This window comes from Falco biarmicus, chromosome 2, assembly GCF_023638135.1.
Source record: "Falco biarmicus isolate bFalBia1 chromosome 2, bFalBia1.pri, whole genome shotgun sequence".
Taxonomy (NCBI): domain Eukaryota; kingdom Metazoa; phylum Chordata; class Aves; order Falconiformes; family Falconidae; genus Falco; species Falco biarmicus.
Window position 1 is genome coordinate 32,030,801 of NC_079289.1, and position 19,452 is coordinate 32,050,252.

A 19,452-nucleotide genomic window follows, 5' to 3' on the forward strand; every position below is an offset into this window, starting at 1 on the left:
CCTTCAGACATATATTCACTGCACCATTAGCACAGGCAGCCTTGAGAAGGGGAAGCTGCTCTTTACCTGTGTGTAACTTCTCACATTTTAGGGGTCTGTCCTATGGATAGCACATGTTAAAAGACAAAAATGTTTGTGGGATGTCTAAACCAGTATTGGTTTAGACATCCTACTATTGAGCATGCTTGTTAGTGGAATCTAGAGTTAATCTCACATTCCCTTAATTGAGAATATAATTTAAAAATCAGATCTTGCATTAACATGCTGCCTGCTTGCTCTGGGCTGGGGTCAGGACCACCCTTGTATGGATCATTTGCTGAGCTTCAGGTCCTCCTTTCCCCGCCTCATAGTGCAACTGCTCATGCTGAGGCACAGGCTGTTCTTGAATTCTTGAAGGTGTTTCAAGCCAATCTGCCTAAATACTGTAATATATAGGGCATGAAGAAATATTACATGCTGCACCATACTCTCTTATTTCACCTGTCAGCCAGGGTCGCCTTCTGTTTATGGTTCAGTGCGCTGTAAATTCTGAGTTATAGTTTCATCGCAAGACACCGATTTTACTGGACAGTTGTCTTTTTGCAGGCCTGTTGATTGATGTATTTGTTGGTTTAGGTGAGACAAGGGAAGAGAGGACATTCAGAAACTGGATGAACTCCCTCGGTGTTAATCCACGTGTAAATCACTTATACAGGTAAGAGGAGGTACTGCACTTCCATCGGATAATAAAGAGCCAGCGATTTGTTTACAAAAACATAAAAACATTTGGACCCTATAAGAATATATGCTACTTTTTTTTTTCCTTTTCTTAAGGAAACTAAGTTTACCTCTACTAATAGCTTAGTTGAGTTCCCTTCCCCTGTTCTTTGTCTAACAATACATCTTTTTTATTGTTTTCAGTGACCTGTCAGATGCCTTGGTTATCTTCCAGCTCTATGAAAAGATCAAAGTGCCAGTAGACTGGAACAGAGTGAACAAACCACCATATCCTAAACTGGGTGGCAACATGAAGAAGGTACAAAAAGCTGGAATAGTTCCAGTAGTGATGTCTGTATCAATTCAAACAGCAATGTGGCCACTCATGTTGCTCTCAAGTCCCAAGTACAGCACATTAAATTACTTTTTTCCGTCAATAAATAATTTTTTGTCCTGAAAAAGGAACAAGATGTTTGACTCACTGGCTCTGTTGACAAGTGAACAATATTTGTGAAGTAAAAAGACTTGACAATTTTTTGTGTCAATATTTAAAAACTGTACTTGCAGACCACTTTTACTACTGTCTCAGTCACCAGTTATAATGCATCTTGACCGTGAGTCATATGGCACCAGCTTAATTGCAGCTGTCTGGATCACTGCCCTCCACAACAAAGGAAGACAGTGATGATAAGTGTTCTTGACCAGATGCCTCAAGAACCGATCACAGAGTTGCTGCTAAATACAAAGCTTTCTCCCAGCTACCTGGATGGCTAATTCTATCCAGTTAGGCCAGACTGATTAACTGACCTAAAGTATTGACTGGGACACTAATCCTTTGCCTCAGAGCAATGCCATGGTGCTGGAGGTACCCATGAGCTTAGAATTGTATTTTCCAGGGTAATCTGTTTTTCAGTCCCTGATGATGAACTATAACATTTCCTTCTGTGTTAACTCTTTACGATGGTATTTTTGGGATGGATGGCTGCTGGTAGTCAAACAGCTGTATTATACAGAGCCCCAAAGCTCCTGTTTGCCCAGAAGGATCTGGGCTAAGTGATCCAAAAAAAAATTAAAGTCACAGTGTTTTGTCTTCTTTTTTTTTGCTGTATTTTTGAGCTGCACTAATTGACCCTGTCATTAACAGCTTGAGAACTGCAACTACGCAGTGGAACTGGGAAAGAATCAAGCCAAATTTTCCCTTGTTGGCATTGCTGGGCAAGATCTGAATGAAGGAAACCGTACGCTCACGCTGGCCTTAGTCTGGCAGTTGATGAGAAGGTATGGCAGTCAGACACAAACTTTAGAACATTTTGGTATACTCAGTTTGCATTATAATAGTTTCCTGATGCTATCACTGAGAAGGATTTACAGGCTACAGCTTTCTCGCTCCTCTGTTTGCACATATATGCAAAGACAGAGTAACCTTTTGTTCACTCCTAGTTAAGGATGCAATCAAGGAGCACATTATCTTGTGGGCAAGGCCATTGCAATCAGCTCATGCAGAAGATTATTATTGTCACTATCTGTATAGCATGAATAAATGTCCATTGCATGGAAGAGAGAAAAAGAAGTTGCGAGGTCTCTGTATCAGGAAATGGGGAGAACGTACTGGAAACAAGGAATTGATGCAGAAGTTTTGTAATCTGCTACCTGAAGTGGATGCAGTTCAGTAGCTGTCTCCACTTTAATGTAATTCTCTGTGTGTATGTGTGTGTGTTTAAGAGCATCATAACTGGGGGGGGGGGGGGGGGGGGGGGGCGGGGGGAAGACCCAGTGGTTAGGAACCGAACAGAGACTAAATTCAGTCTATAAAGCAAGGTATATGTTTATCAGGCAGATAATTAATCTAGGGATGTGGATTACTTGCCATCAGTTTGGGATGTCTTTCCAAGGTGTATGCTGACATGCAAGCAAAATATTCCAGGCTTGTGTTTATGCAGAAAGTCAGTCTTAGATGAGCATAACAATTCCCTTCTGGCCTGAAAGTCAGTGATTACTTTTTAAAACACTATGAGAATTAGTCATTTACACCAGGATCCACTAAGAGAGACCTTCTAGGAGTTTTGAGTGTCAAAAGATTTTGACACTCCTAGAACAGGGATTACGGAATTGGGGATGAATCAGACCCATTAGTATAATTATCGTGTTATAATATAATTCATATACATTGTGAGTGTGTGGGAAGCAGGAGAGTATCAGGTCTAAGAGGACCATTGGGTGATCCCAGTCAAGTGGCACACATACAGGATACTTCTGAGGTTATAGTAGACTTTGAGCAAATGCACTTATCCTGGCTACCCTCTTAAGGTACACCCTGAATATCCTTGAAGACATTGGTGGTGGAGAGAAGGTCAATGATGAAATCATTGTCAGCTGGGTCAATGAAACGCTGACTGCAGCTGGGAAGGATTCAACCATCTCCAGTTTCAAGGTATAGTTTTGTTAGAAGTCTCTTAGGAATCTCTTTTTCCATGTGTTGGAGTGTATGTTATATATGTTGCCTGTATATAGATGTATATATGCATATACATGCACACTTTACATTATGATATAATTAGTGACACAGTGTGATTATTTTTCATTCCCTTTTAAAGGCATGTTCAAATATACAGATTTTATTCAAGAGGCTTTATTATGAAAAGGTAACAGAAACATGATATGAACGTAACAGGAAACACCTTGAATGCCAGTTTGACATAGGACATCAAAGTATGGAGCCAGGAATGATGACCAAAATTAAGCAAGAGCTGCTGTGCTGTTGATTATTAAACAACAGCAATTACAAATGTCAATATTAAAATTCTACTAAAACAGTATTAAAGTATATAAAAAAAAATGGAAATATGCTTATAACCTGGTAGTACCTTGCAGGTGTACCTTGCCCTATTTTGCAAGGTACCATATAACCAGAAAGACAGACCAGTTCCAGAGGGCTTCTATTTTTGCTAATGCATCTGCAACGCTTCCCAAGCTGGGAAACACTCAGTGGATGTAAATCAACAGTTTACACCAGGCAAGGATGGCTCCATCAGAATTCATGTAATAAGCTCAGGAGTTACACAGTCGGGGCCCCTTGCACCTCCCATCAGTAGTTGTGTATCAGTGTTATCTCCTCACAGGAAGCAAATTCACCAGCCCAGCACCCCATCTTTGCTTAATGACATTGCATTCTATGACAAGGTGACCCACTTAGTGGATGAGGGAAAGGCTGTGGGTGTTGTCTGCCTTGACTTCAGTAAAGCCTGTGACACCATTTCCCACAGCATTCTCCTGGAGAACCTGGCTGCTCGTGGCTTGGGCAGGTGTGCTCTACACAGGGTAAAAAGCTGGCTGGCCGAGCCCAGAGGGTGGTGGTGAAGGGAGTTACACCCAGATGGTGGCCGGTGACAAGTGGTGTTCCCCAGGGCTCAGTGCTGGGCCAGTCCTGTTTAATAACTTCATTGATGATCTGGATGAGGGGATCAAGTGCACCCTCAGTAAGCTGGCGGATGACACCAAGTTGGGTGGGAGTGTTGATCTGCTCAGGGGCAGGAAGGCTCTGCAGAGGGATCTGGACAGGTTGGACCGATGGGCTGATTCCATTGTATGAGGTTCCACAAGGAGAAGTGCCGGGTCCTGCATGGGGTCACAGCAACCCCAGGCAGCGCTACAGGCTGGGGGCAGAGCGGCTGGGAAGCTGCCCGGTGGAGAAGGCCCTGGGGTGCTGGTCAAGAGCCGGCTGGACAGGAGCCAGCAGTGTGCCCAGGTGGCCAGGAGGGCCAGTAGCATCCTGGCTTGTATCAGGAATAGTGTGGCCAGCAGGACCAGGGCAGTGACCGTCCCCCTGCACTCAGCACTGGTGAGGCCGCACCTTGAATCCTGTGTCAGTGTTGGGCCCCTCACTGCAAGACAGACACTGAGGTGCTGGAGCGTGTCCAGAGACGGGCAGCGGAGCTGGTGAAGGGTCTGGAGCACAAGTGTGGTGAGGAGCGGCTGAGGGAACTGGGGCTGTTCGGCCTGGAGAGGAGGAGGCTCAGGGAGACCTTATCGCTCTCTACAGCTGCCTGACAGGAGGGTGTAGGCAGGTGGGGGTCGGTCTGTTCTCCCAGGTAACAAGTGACAGGGCAAGAGGAAACGGCCTCATGTTGTGCCAGGGGAGGTTTAGACTGGATATTAGGAAAAATATCTTCACCAAAGGGTTGTCAAGCATTGGAACAGGGAAGTGTTCATCCTTGGAGGTATTTAAAAGACATGTAGATGTGGTGCTTAGGGACATGGTTTAGTGGTGGACTTGGTAGTGCTGGGTTAATGGTTGGATATGCTGATCTTAAAGGTCTTTTCCAACCTAAATGATTCTACGATTCCATGATATCTCATCCATTGGGGGGGGGGGGAAATCCTTGAAAGGTTTCTTAGTCTGCCTTTGATGAAAAATTATGCTAAGCAGCCCTTCATGAAGACCTGAATGGTATTTGACTGAGCTGTCCATTGTCATCGTGTTCTTGTATCTAATTTATTTTACATCTATGCAGGATAGCAAAATCAGCACCAGCATGCCAGTACTGGATCTCATTGATGCCATTCAACCAGGGTCAATCAAATATGACCTCTTGAAGACAGAGGACCTGAATGATGAGGAGAAACTAAACAATGCTAAGTACGTTCATGCTAAGTGGCATGCAAGACAAGCTACCTGCTAAGGCTTGCCTGGGTCTGTCTTTGAGAACTGCTCTGCTATCACTCTCATCTGGCACAACCTCAACTAGAGAAATACCTCCAGAGCTAAAAGCACGAAGACTAGGAGTTAGGCAGTAAAACCCACTATCAATGGAAATGAAGTGTGTAATGTTATAATTCCTGCTTTATAATCCCTTTGAAGGGATCAAAATCACTTGGCTTCACAAGCTCTTATTTTCTCTTATTAAATTTAAAACTCATTCAGAGATCAGGGAACAATGCCAACAATAGTGAGCCATGGAAACCAGTGATTAGAGGTCATGGTACCTCTTTTAGTCACATACAGGTGGGACAAGGGCATATTTAAGAGAGAAGGGGGAGGACAGGATTCATGCCTGAAAAACTGTTTTTATGGATGTGGATATTGATTTTTTTTTCCTGGGTGGAAACCATTTCCTAGCAGAGAGGCAATCCTGGGGGCATCTCTCTTTCAGAGTTATACAGATCACCTCTCAGTCTGATTATCAGTTTAGCTTCTCCTTTGCTATGTGGCAACTACAAAAGGGAAAAGGGTGACGGTAAGGCAAGCAGAACTGCCATAATTTTTCCATAGACTTTTTCCACTGTTCTTTTCCCCTTCCATTTCCTACCATCTGTTCTCTTTCTTTCCTTGCAGTCCTATGTGTACTTTTCTTCATACTTAATTTCTTCATCTCTCTACTGATGTTTCCCTCTTTCCCTGTCTCTTTCTGCTCCCCCCGCCCCCCCCCCCCCCCCCATATTTCTGCATTTTGCACAGAATTTCAGAATGTATGTGCTCTGCAGTGGGAATAACCTGAGATTTTCTAGCTTTTTCATTAAAAATTGAAGAGACATACCCCCTGGAGAACAGTCAGTAGTAGCCATGCAACAGTGCACTCTGAGCAGGGAGATGGGAAGGTTAGCTTGCATGTTTTGAGTATGACTCAAGCTGAAGAGAAGCCCCTGAATGTTGATTTCCAACAACACTGATGTCCACCAACATCAGCCTTCCGCTTTCAACCCTTGTGAATTTGTTTGTGTGCAAAGACAGTCACAGAGATGGAGGGGGAGCAAGACCAGAATGGCTGGTTGTGAGGATAATCTTTCAGGGGATGGGAGACTAAATGTTTTATACCAGTTTGACCTGCAGTCTCCTGTGTTGCAGTAATCAGTGCTCTAACCATCAGGGAATACACTGTTACCTTTTACTAGAAATGTTCTCTGAGAACCTGTCTCATACACTTCTATAGAAATTTGATTTTGATGAGTCAGTAAGAAAGTTCCCAACCTACTCTAGTAGAGGGAAAATTAATGCTACTGCATTAACTTCTTTGTTTGTTTGTTTGTTTGTTTGTTTTTATTTTTTTTTCACTCATGCAATGCAGGTATGCCATCTCTATGGCACGAAAAATTGGAGCAAGAGTCTATGCCCTTCCAGAAGACCTGGTTGAAGTAAAGCCCAAAATGGTCATGACAGTGTTTGCTTGCCTTATGGGAAAAGGCATGAAGAAAGTTTAAAGCATAAAAGACTTGTACTGATGCCTGGTATTCACCCTTTTGATTCCCTCAAACTGGATGCTCCTCTCTGTATCAAGGAAATATGCAGGGTGCTCATGCTTTTAAGGCATGAATGTCACACGTGGTTCCAGTTCATACAAAAGTCTCCATGTGTATCCAAGAAATGTCTTGTTTTGAACAGTAATATGTGCTTGATTTCTTTGCCTTATTTTCCACTTTGCTAGATATAACCATTTCATATTCCTGAATAAGTTTTCAATAGCAAAGATTATACATATCCTTTTATTAATGGATACCAGAGTTTTCTGTCCGGGGTCACCTGGAGATCTTTGTCTTGGGAAGCACAGACAGCTTTTAGGACTGTGAAAGGTTATATACTACTTCTGCCTGAAAAATGTCTTCATGCTTTTGGTAGCGTTTCTGCCATACTTTCCTTCAGTTTGCACCTGGGATAACAAAAGGAGTTTCTCCAAGCCAACGCAAGTATTAGTGACTATATTTTTGGAATGGTAGGATCCTCTTAGGAAATCTTGTGGAAAGAGAGAAGCGTTTGGGGTCTGCAATGTGTTGCTGGTATGTGAACTGAGCAGTATTGTTCCCTGCAAGTTATGCCTCTGCCACCCCTGGCATTACTCACAGAGCACATTACTACTCACTGGAAAAAACACACCATAACCTGGTCCTCCAAGAACACCCAAACTCTGGAACCTTTGCAAGGAATGCTTTCCAGAGGATAATTCATTTTTATGTCATAACACATTTAAAACTTAAGCAGATTGCAAAGCGTGATAGAAATGAAAACCATATTAAAGAAACTAAGGGGATGTACTCAGTTAGCAGCAATACAATAGGAAGTGAACCAAAGGGACCCAGAATGACGTATTTATGCAGTGAACAAAAATTAAACTCTGTTAACTTCACAGACTGGCACTCAAAGGGCTGTGGCCCTGATGCAGGAAAGCATTTAAACCTGTGCTTGCATACGAAACAAACTAAAATGCTTCCCTGAACCCACTGGGAAGGGATCCTCAACAGAGCTAATTCAGCATAGCTTTGCAGCTAACAAGGGACTGTGGGTTTGCCTCAGTCGAGGGCCTAGCCCCATCTACGGATAGTCAGTGGGATATATTTGCACTGAATCTCTTCCTTGGAATGAGTCATTTACTGTTCTGGCCTTCACGTGGATTTTACTGTGGTGAAATACAGAAGGAGGGAATTTTGCCTTAATGCAATCCCATTGACAGTCTCAGTTCCCTCCCTCTCCCCTTCCCTCCCCTTCAATCCTTTCAGAATTGCCTTAATAAAGAACCAATATTCGTGAGAAGTGTCTCCAAATAAAAAGTTCTATAAAGCCAAATGTGTAGTCTTTGCTTTTAATAATGCATGTGCTGATGGGGAAGTGAGTATCATCTAGCTGAAATAGGGATAGATTTGAAAAAAAACAACCAACTGTGGCCCCGCTAAGGATGTGTCTTCCATATTGTTATTGAACTCACAGACTGCAGAAGGCAGGAAGAATTGTTTCCTAGGCCATTTCTGAAAACGCCACTGAGACACTGCCAAAGATGGGACACTGTGTGGGCTGGACCCACAGCCTGACCCAATATGATTTTTCCAATTCAGCTCAGTATCAGTTACCCTCTTCCTGTGCTCATATACCCATAGACTTTGCTTCTTTAAGCATTCTGCAATGCAAACACGCTACTTTGTTTTGGTACTAATGGTCAGATCCTGTTCCTGATCGGATCTGGCTGCCCTGTTCCTCTCGTGAACCTAGACAGTTAATACAGGGTGGGAAAGGTACAGCATCCTAGGACCCATTCGGTTTGGTCACAGCATTTCCCAGTGCTGGCAGAGAAGGAGAATATCTCGAGTGTTAAACGATGGAGATGTCACCCCAGCTTATTGCCCAGCAAGGGGGAGTTACCAGATCATCGCCCCTACACTGCTTACTCCTCTTTTCAGGTGTAGGACCCGCTGTTGCCTTACGTGAGGGGTGGCTCTGAAAAGGCAGCTGCTGTTCCCTTACGTTGTTTGACTCGAGAGTCACAGAATCACAGAATGGTCAGGGTTGGAAGGGACCTCTGGAGATCACCTAGTCCACCCCCTAGGTCATCTAGTCCACCCCCCTACGGAGGTAAGCCAGAGAGGGGAAACTGCAGGCAGAAACTGTGAACACAGCATTTCCCTCGGGTGGAATGACCGTGTATTTTGCGTGTGTGGCATGCACATGTACGCAGGGGCCGTTTTTGGCTGGATGGACAGTGTAGATCTGAGAGGGCAAGGTAAACCTGCCTGGAGAGATGTCCTCATCCCAGACTCAGGGGTGGACATGAGGGATGAAGTAGATGATAGATGGGAGACCGCAGCAGCACCAGGGTGAGAAAGGGGGCTCTTCCCTTGGTCCGAAATAAATGTAGGCATTTGCTATCCCCAGAGAGAAGAAGATTGTCAGGTATTTCCCATTAAGCAGCCCTTAGCGGCTCAGTTTTTTTGCACAGGGGTAGGATTTTTAGAGAAGCCTGCTGAGAGAGGCAGGGAGAAGAGGTTTCCACACATCATGGGTTTCCCATAGGCAAGATGTAAGACTCCAGGGGCCCTGGGGATCAAAACCTGCCTCTAACTTAGGCTCGGAGGGGGACGACAGGTGATGTACGCTGCTATTCAAAGCATGTTTTGTCAAGGGGGTTGCTTTTCCTCCTCCTCAGCATCCCAGCACTGGAGCCAGGCACCTTGCCATACAGCCCTCCCCGTTGCTGTTCTCCTGCCCCCCGGCTGGCTCTTGGGACACTGAGCCCCACCGTGCAGCTGTGGCCAGCGGTGAGCCCTGGCGCCGGCCCGGCCTAGCGCAGCGGCGACATCTCGCCACCAGGTGGCAGTCACCCCGTTTGGAGTCCCACAGACTGGCAGGCATGAGCTCCGGAAACGCTCTCCTCTGGGAAAAGGAGAAAATCTGGGATATTTAACCCCAGGCAAAACGCTAGCAGCTGCCAGTGTTGTAAAGGGAATAACTGCTGTTGGCAGGGGTACTATAGTAAAAGCCCTACCAGATCTTCATCCTTATCTCTATAATCTCCCTTGAAAAATAAATCTGTCAGGGACCCAAAGGTGTGGGAATAGCTGCATACTGGTACAGGAGTATAAACATTTTCACTTTTCAATGCACCTCTGTTCAATCAGGTATTCTTGTTTATTTGATGGATTTGAGAGTTTGCTTTCATGAACTAGTAACAGGAGCCTGTAATAAAGCTCCCAGCAGATGCTAAATGAGTTAAAGCCATGACAAACACCACACAAAACCAGGATCTGGAATTTTTTGCTATCGCTTTTCTCCAACTTTTTCCACCACTCTTAGAGAAAGCAGCTGCCTTTGGGATTCACTCCCAAATCAAGCTGGCTTTGTAAGCACTTCCATTATTGATTTTCATTGCACAATTAATCATAATTTTCAATGCTTAAAAAAGGCTTAGATGTTCATATGAATAAAAATAAAGCATCAGCAGTTAGAATATCTAGCAGAAAAAAACCATGAGGGCAATCAACCCACATGCTTCAGGGTACAGTCTGATCACCAGATGGACTCAGAAGGAAATATCTCCCCATAGTGTAGTAAAGCATAATTAGGTGCATGATGAGGATTTTACACCTTCTTGTAAATCATCTATCCTGGCTAGAAGTCATCTATTCTGGCCTTAGAAAGGAGACAGCAAGCAGTATGGCTGGTTGCTGTGCTCCTGTACAGAAAAAGTAATGTTTCTGCTTCCTGCAGAGATGGAATTGAATTGAAACCCCAACCTGACATTACTCCTCCTTCCAAGTGCAGCTTAATTCTGCTGTGAGCCTGATCACAAACTTCAGGTCTTGCTGTCCATTGCTGCCTAACAGTGCAGCAGCTTCGGTCTGGCTCCCACTTGGAAAACAGAACCCTGTCTCTGGCAGATGGCTGCAAAAAGCACATGAGCAGCACTGGTCCTACAGCAAGTACTCGGCTACCACTGCTTTCAGTTTGATGGAGAAATGGTGCCTCTGATCTTGCAAACCCATGTGTTGAGTTGCTACTGTGACACTACAGCTGTCCATCTTCTGTCACTTCTGTCATCTCCTCCACCATCTGGAGAATGGACTTGTCAAGACTTTGGGAGTATTTTGCTCCAGGCTGCTCAGCTGCTTTAAGTCCAGTAGTTTTCAGGCAAGCAGACAAGGTGAGCAGCAGAGAGTAGCACCACTGAATGCCTGAGCCTCATTGTCTGCTGTGTGGTGAGCAACGTCAAAGTTAAATTTTATCCACAAACCTAAGAAGCTGTTCATAAGCAAGGCAGGAAATAGAGGAGCTCTGTGTACCGGTAAGGTGATATCTGTGCACTTTTTATAGCTTAGTGTGGGCAAAGTCTGAATTAGGACCGACAACACTGGCTATGTTCTCATTTTGTTCCTATTTTTTATGTCTGTTCTCATTGCCGATTCTCTTTTGCTACCAGGAAAACTGTTGTTCCCCCAGCAGTTCCTTTGCTGCTCTGAAAGTAACACACAGCTTCGAGTCTTCATTATCATTTAGTAAAATGGTGATATTTTTAGAGCATTGTTTATCATTGCACTTTATTTACTTTTTGTGTCCTGATCACTTTTTAAAGGCAACAGTGTCTTACAGAAAACCTAATCTGCTCCTAGTGTGCAAGCTACTATTGCTATTACAGATCCATGATAAATTATCCAAAGCCGAGAAGGGCCAGAATCACACAGGCATGTGCTCACAGGTGGTGGTGTGTCTGAAATTATGAACAGAGCAGAAAGCTACATAACCAACCATGCAGAAAAGCACTGAACTCCCTCAGGGCAGGCAGTCATTTAGTGCTTCTGTTAAGGATCTAAAGGAATACAGCAATGAATATCTGTAAACACACAAAGCATGCAGGGGAACCCACACATCCACTTGGGATATCTCCTAGCAGGTGACTGACATGCACGATGCTGCTTTGATTCACACAGGCAGAAAAGCCATGTCCCACTGCCAGGCACATCTGGCAGCCTACAAATATGTCCTGGCTCTTCACTGCAGTCAAGAAAACCAGACACCTCAGAGCACATGTCAGTTTGTCACTGATGTGAGCAGATGGCTTCTGACCAGCCCCTGAGTAACATGTCCTCCCTCGATTTTGCAGCCCTGGAGCAGAACACCCTGCATGTCTGAGAGGTGGCGGATAAACCTTAGGTGCATCAACCTCTCCATGCCTTACTCCTCAAGACCTGCACCTGCTTGTGTGCTAGTAAAACAGTCCTGTGGTTAAGTAACATGGCAGTGAAAGGCTCAGTCAGCCACATCAGTCCTGGGTTTTGGCAGTCCTGGGTTAACGGCTGGACTTGATGATCTTAACAGTCTTTTCCAACCTAAATAATGATATCATTCTATCCGTGAAAAGTAATCGAGATCTCTCAGGAGGGATGCAGGCCCTCACCACCAGCCCTGCCTCCACTGCTTGCTGCCCTCTCAAATTACATTTCACGTTAGGGAAATGTGGCCGCAGTGCCCCGTAACGCTTCAGTCACAATCCTCAGACCAACATGGGGCAATGCTGCCCATGTGCTGATCAGACCCTGCAGAACGGTCAAATGTCTCTGGAAACTTCTCAAATTCGCTGTTGGAGCCAACTTCTTGGAACATAGGTTCTACTCACCTTAGAGGCTGTGAACAGTGCTACTGGGACCTGTACTATCAGAAACCTCCTTGGCTTGCCAAGCTTTGCAACATGTGGGAGCAACCTACTAATACAGGTTCAGCCTCTGCTGACCTACTGGCATCCATTAGCGAGCACTCAGAAGCTTTTAGCTTAGTAAAGGAACAAATTCTCCTAAGGTCATTTTACTCCGCACTTCTCATACAGGCTCTGGGCAGAGGGATACCCAGCACCATGACAGTGTTCTCTGTGACAGACCCTGTATCTTGCAGTGATCTCCTAAAGGTTTGGAAATGATACCCAAACAGGAATCACAGGACTGTCAGAGCATGGTGCTTAGATGCAGACTGCAGAAGCTTTCAGCACAGATGCTCTCAGCTGCCAGAGCAGTCACATGGTCCTGGGCAGCAGCAGCCATACAACTAAGTGAATCCGCTTGTGCAGACTGATGGTCAGCATGGGCTGACTGAGATGCGCCTCTCAGGCTGGGACCACACCAGCCAAGAGAGTTGAATGAAAGAGGGCAGGAGCTTTGCTCCATGGAGCTTCTCTTCACCAGCAGCCTCAAACAGGTCCTGGCATCCTCCAAAAGCCCAAAGAAAGGGCCCACTCTTCCAACCTCTGCCAGATGCCATGCAAGCAATATGAGCAAGTACAAGCAGTGCAGAGAAGAGCAGCAGATACTGCTGACACACCCAGAGACAGGCAGAACTCATCACTGCTCCAGGGCTAACTGCATTCCTGATATGTACATACAAACCTATGTAAACAGGGAGGGGGACTGGTGTGCATCCACTCCCTTGCACCTTAGCTGAAGTATGCTCTCTGTAGGTGGTACTCGGAGCACCTTTCTCAAGTGCTCAGTAGCTGTGCCTGGAGTGCTCCTGTGCCCCCCTTTGATATTCTTTGTTTAACAGAGTTGAACTTGCTTTGCGAGTGCTCTTTGTTAAGATACTGGCACAAAAATCATATCTACTGGCAATAAGAAAACATGACTCACTTGGACAACATGTTGTTTGGGTGGGAGTCGATAATAAACCTTCAGGAAACAGAGCTCATGAGGAAAGTTTTTAACCAGTACAGACACATCCTCACCTCCTCAAAACAGCACGTACACTACAGCATATTTCTCTCTGCTGACCCTGGAAAGCTGAACAGCAAGGAGAGTAGAATAAAAAATGAATAAAGTAGGTTGGCATAACTGAGTACTCAAAATCATGAAGTGAACATGTATTTTCAGCTCTGCTCACACCTGTCTGCCACGACTGAAACATACTGCTTGTACAGCACTCACCCGGGGATGAGAGGTCTGTTTCCTCCCAGGTTAACCCATTTTCTAGCACAGGTAGCATCTGATTTTTATACTTGGGAATGACATGAGGGAGAAATGACAGAACCAAAGAAATTTAGACATAGTTCAGATTTTCCCCTCCTGGTGGTTTCACAGGCTGCAAAATTGTTTCCAGAATGAAATGACAGAGGTTGGTGACATTGGCCATGTATGTAAATGATCACAGTGTCCTACGGAGATTAATTGGTTCATGAATAAAGATGAGGAGCTGAGGTGTGCAGGGAGAAATCATTTATCAATTATATGCCTTGGAAAACTGAAAGATGATGCGGCCTTAACGGCTGAATGGGTTTGAAAGGGAGACTTGTAAATTGAGTTCTAATTCTGCTCTGCCGCATTCATAATAAAGAGCTGTTAAACTAATTGCATCCTTGTGTGGTTCATGAGCAATGGCACTCAGCTGTATCGCAACGCAAGCATCAGGGATCAGAGTTTAGTTAGATTTTAGTCATCTTTTGTCTCATGTAGGAAGGATGCTATCTGGCTACCTTTGGCCTCATCAGTAGTGATAACACACACATAAAAGGGCAAGAGCCTGTAAATATTTTTCAGGAGATTAATTTTGCATTCGGATCTGAATTTAAGGAACCAAGGAGGACAGCACAGGCTCACGTGACTTTTGTGTTCTGCTTCAGTCGCATGGATCCATTGGTGTGATTACCCATCCTTGGAGGGACTCGTTGCTGAATAACTGGAAACAAGAGGATTCTGGAGGATCAAGACAATAGCAGAATATGCTAATCTCAAACAGGGAAAAGGATCTGAGGGATGGGGCTGCTAACAGCTGACCTCCCCTCCTCCTGCCCTTTCTGTGTGCTCATTAACAGGTTTGCTGTTACAGACAGTACCAGCCTAGCGTGGGCTCTGGCATATGCAGATCTGAGAATCCTGATGCAGGATGAGGCTTGTTATTTAAAATCTTGCTGCTGGACACTGTGCAAGCCCCAGGATCAAAGAGCATAGCCACACTTAACTCCTGGTTGAGCTTAGAGGAAATCTCGTAACACTTGCTGAAAAACAAGGGTGCCGTGGATGGGAGTCACGGGGGATTACTTGGTGTTGCTGCTGCAGCTGCTTGAGACCATCTGGCTGCAGGAGTTCAAGCAGTTCTTCCTTTGACTTGTTTTATCTGACAAATTTCTGTGGTCTGGATCTCCTTCACCAGCAAGAGCAGCTACAGGAGCCCAGCACAATGGCCAGCCCAGCATCTCAGTCTATGCTGATGCAGAGGGTGCTTGAGCAATGATAGATACCCTGAGTTAGCTGGGACATGGGTGCCTGGCCCCTTCAATTGCCACCTTTTTGGGCACTGAGATCTCAAACCACCACGCAAATATATGCCAGAGCCTGGGTGAGGTACAACACCTATGCAGTGTCCAGAGGACACTGGTGTTACCATATGTGAATTTGTAGAGGGAGGGGAGACACAGCAGTTTCAGCCAGAAGAGTGGAAATATCTCTTTAGAATTGCCTTTAAAGTGTGATTACAGTTTTAAAAGCAATATAGTAATGGCACCAGGAGGCTTTATATACCGCCAGTCCTAATTCCCACACGTGTAGTTTTCAACAAAGAAATCAAGAGACTACTTTGTAAATTATCTGCTCTGAAAACTAGGACCTGATCACCCCTTTTTAAATAAAAGCCCGTGCGTGTCCCAAAGCTACTCTAAAATTTAACAGAAACCAACACAGATCAAACTGTCCCCCATTACTGCAAGGCTTCTGGTCACATCTGCTACGGTAACACTTGCAGGCACCAGTTTAGCATAGCCCATACCAGCCAGAATTTTTGATCAAGTAGCTCTTTGTCACGGAATGCTGATTCATCAAAAGCAAAAAGGGTTGCTGGAAAGGATCAGTTCTGATGAATTTCCCATTGAGAGAAAAATATATTTGTTCAAGAAAGTTTTCAAATGGCTGAAATCTCCTCTTGCAACAGTACTTAAATTCAATGCTATTTCCTCCAGGTCTTAAAAAAAAGAGCATAGAAATGCAAGCTAATTTTCAATAGAATCATGAAAAAGCCTTGAAATCGACTAAAAATCAAACAACAGCTGAAATTATCAAAATGAAACATTTTTAATAACTCAATTGTTTTTATAGCTGCCATTCACAATATTTAAGACCTCGTTTTTCTTTCCAGTTTATCTAGGAAATACTTTCCAGGTTTTCAGAAATTCTTGAAGGCTAATAAACAATTTACTGTTGTAGGTAGAGCAAGTATATCTTAATTTATGACTTTTGTAGCCCGGAACACTGCTTACTGCTTCTAACCATAACACAGACCTGAAGTGTCCAAGCTGATGGAGGGAGATAAACAGAACGCATGGGATTCACTGGAACAAATGCAGCCTCCTACCTCCAAGCGAGTCACCCCCAGTTCTGGTGGCCATGAACAGGACTAGGCATTTCATTACCCTCTGAGATGTCTACAGGAGGTCATGGATTAATTGCTCCCCAAAAGTGCTCACCTCTCTGCAGCGCCTACGCAAGTGACACGAGGCGGCTCGCTCAGGTACAGTGGTCTGCACGGGGAAGGGCTAACACTGGAGGAGATGATTCTCTCTTCCTAAGCAGGTAAGAGGAGCAGATAGGGGGAATGTCAACATAAGCCAAAGGACAAATGATAACCCCTAGCAGCTGGGTGGAAGCAGGGAAGTTAATGCTTAAGGATGGGGTCTAAATACATACCCATCCCTTTCTATTATGTCAGCAGGCTTTTTTACTGATATTCTGCCTGAACACAGCTAGAGTGCTCCTCAGCAGCTCACAGGGCATCGAGGTAATCAGTGTATAGCTGGTTGCTCATTATAGCAAACCACAGCAACACAGTATAAATATATCATGTTAGGAAAGGAAATCAGACACTGAACTGCCACAGAACTTGTCTTCGTGTGTGGTGTGTGTCACAGCACAAATATCTTTCAAATGGGAACCTCCATGCTTTCAAAAATCAGCCCTCTTTATGGAGGTGCTTACTGACAAGGAACCTCATTCTAGGCACCCAGATTCAAACAATTTGGCTGCTGGTGGTGGGGTGGTGGTGCTGGGACGGAGCTAGGGGCTGCAGTGGGTATGGAGCTGCCATTTAGTCATGCAAGAACAGTGAGCAAAGACAGTGAGGAGGATGTCATCTGCATTATTTAAATACTAATGGAAGGGAAAAAAAGCAAAAAGACCATTGATCCAAATAAGCAATGTCCAGCACACATCTGAGAGGCAATGGGGTTTTGTGCTCCCTTGGGTCGCAAGATCTCTGAGGCTTTCAGACAAGCAAGAGGCATGGGGTTATAAATTTTTGCCTCCTGGTCAGTCACATCTTCCATTTTACTTTTTGGTTATTTTTTGACCTTCCGTCCTACATTTACTTTTCCATTTATTGTGTTTTAAGCTGTGCAGTGCATTAACCACCACAAGACTCTGGTTTTTCCTTCCCTCAGAATTTCCTCTAGTGCCTTTAGTTTCCTCAAACACTCATTTTTTTCCTTTTTTCTTTGTGTGTGTGTGAAATATTTCCAGTGCATACCAGAAACCAAAAAGCAAGTAGAAAACAGCGTGTGAACCATCTCTTTGCAACAAGCCAGAGAACTCACAGGAAAAGCAATCAACATGCAAAAGTGTCTGACACCTACCATTTGTCCAAAACATCCTTCTCAGGTAGATAGCAAGAAGCGTTCCCTTTTCCCACTTAATTAACACTTTAAGACATAGAGAAATATGATCCTTTTTGTTCCTTTGTTACCAGCAACCCCCCTCCATCAGCTTTTCCATCTCCTCTGTTACACCTATCTCAGTAGATCCAATTATTCTTTAAATTTGTATCTGTGCATCAGACATCTCCAGATGAAAAGTGTGCCTGGGTGACCAAGTTCTGCCTCCTGCATTTCATCCTCTGTCGGCAGCTTCCTTTTGCCTACGTGAGGGAAGAGCGTCTGAACCACTGGTTTAAAAATCAACCCCTGTTGAAAGCGCTGCCGGGAACAGCCTCTGTACCTCACCACAACTTCCTATTTGTTTGAACAACATCTAGAAAAGATAAATAGGAGCTACAAAATCTAGATAAGGTATCAGTGGTTTAGCTTCCCATGAGCCTCTTTCTTTCTCATTGGTGTCTGGTTTGTGCTAAACTCTAGTTTGGGGATTTTCAGTGTTGGTGTATTTTCACAGAGACATTAACCCCAAGGGTACTCACTGGGGAGCATGATTCACCTCTGCTGACCTCAGCCACCCAAAACTTAGCTGTCAGGTTCTTAGGGCAGGTCTGCCCTCCTAAATAAAAATAAAAATTTAAAAAAGCCAGGACTGAATTTGAGCTCTGAAGACCTGATTGCCTGCCTAACTGAAGCACTGGCTCTGATCCAGACCACTTCAGAGCTGTTTTAGATGAGGTTGGTGGATATGGCCTAGTCCATGTTACTTAACTTCTGCTCCAGGGCTTGCCTCCAGGCATTTTTCACCCAGTTCTATAGCTATAACCCTAAGCTACACCCTACAGCATCAAATAATTTATTTCCCCCATTCATGTCCAGGTCTCGGCTCCCTGGTGCCCCCATTGTGCTTACACTGATTTACTCCTCGGTCCTCCTCTGGAATGAATTACCTCTGGAAGAAAACCGGAATGAATTACCTCTGGAAGAAAACCATGTTGTGTTTCTGGGCACTACTCACCCAAAAAAACCTTCTATATCAGACAGCAGGTATGGTTTTATCATTCTGCACCTATACAACAGGGTCAGCCAAGAGCTAAAATACGGGTGGATCTGATGGTGGAGATGTAAGTGAGCAGTTCTCCCACACGTAAGGCTGCCATTGGGGTGTTCTCTAACCAGTGTCATGCCTGGAATTGGTATGTCGGTGCATGGAAGAAGAGGACTTCTACCATGACAACAAGCTAGCCGAGTTGCATTTACTGTTCAGGCACAGAATGCAGATGGAGATGATCTATTCTGGACATGTCAAATTCATTCAGCTTTTCGGCATGTCCTGTCTGAACAACTTTGGATAGGAATATGGGAGGCAAATCTTGGGGCATGCCAAAATTAATAATAATGAGATGAAGAGTCACTGGTACTTTTTTTCTCAAAAAGCTAATCCAACATGATATGTGGAAAATACATGGATGTAAAAACATCACAGAAAAGAGGACACGGAGCAGCACAAGCAATCTGAAATCCTTGGATGGATTCAGTGTTAACCAAAGAGGTAGAGGCCAGCTATGGAAGACAGACACCCAGTTGATGTGCTCATCCTGAACTAGAGGAATGGCCCTAAACAGTAGGTATCATGTCCCACTTGCTCCTTGTTTTCTCTGCTAGCAAATGCCAGCAAAATAAGCTTTCCTGCTCAGAATTTTTCCATTTGGACTTAATAACCTCAGTCTCACTCCTCTCACCCTGCTTCATGCTTAGTTGTGATGTGCTACAGGAGTGCTGAACACAGAGCTTACTGCTGGACCTCTGTATTTATTAGAGGATCAAAGAAAAACTTTGCATGTGGTGTTCTTTCTTATGTCTGCAGTTCGTAGCCACAATGAAATGA

General features: G+C 44.5%; 1 protein-coding gene across 1 annotated transcript in view; it reads left to right on the forward strand.

Moving 5' to 3' along the window:
* The window catches only part of LCP1 (lymphocyte cytosolic protein 1), a 33,087-nt gene extending 24,839 nt beyond the window's left edge, over window positions 1-8,248 (forward strand). The window contains exons 11-16 of the mRNA XM_056328569.1: window positions 616-694; window positions 901-1,015; window positions 1,841-1,974; window positions 3,004-3,127; window positions 5,208-5,332; window positions 6,759-8,248. Coding sequence (XP_056184544.1) covers window positions 616-694; window positions 901-1,015; window positions 1,841-1,974; window positions 3,004-3,127; window positions 5,208-5,332; window positions 6,759-6,891 — 710 coding nt within the window. The 3' untranslated portion in view covers window positions 6,892-8,248. The remainder of the gene's footprint in view (window positions 1-615; window positions 695-900; window positions 1,016-1,840; window positions 1,975-3,003; window positions 3,128-5,207; window positions 5,333-6,758) is intronic.
* The last annotated feature ends 11,204 nt before the right edge of the window (window positions 8,249-19,452 follow it).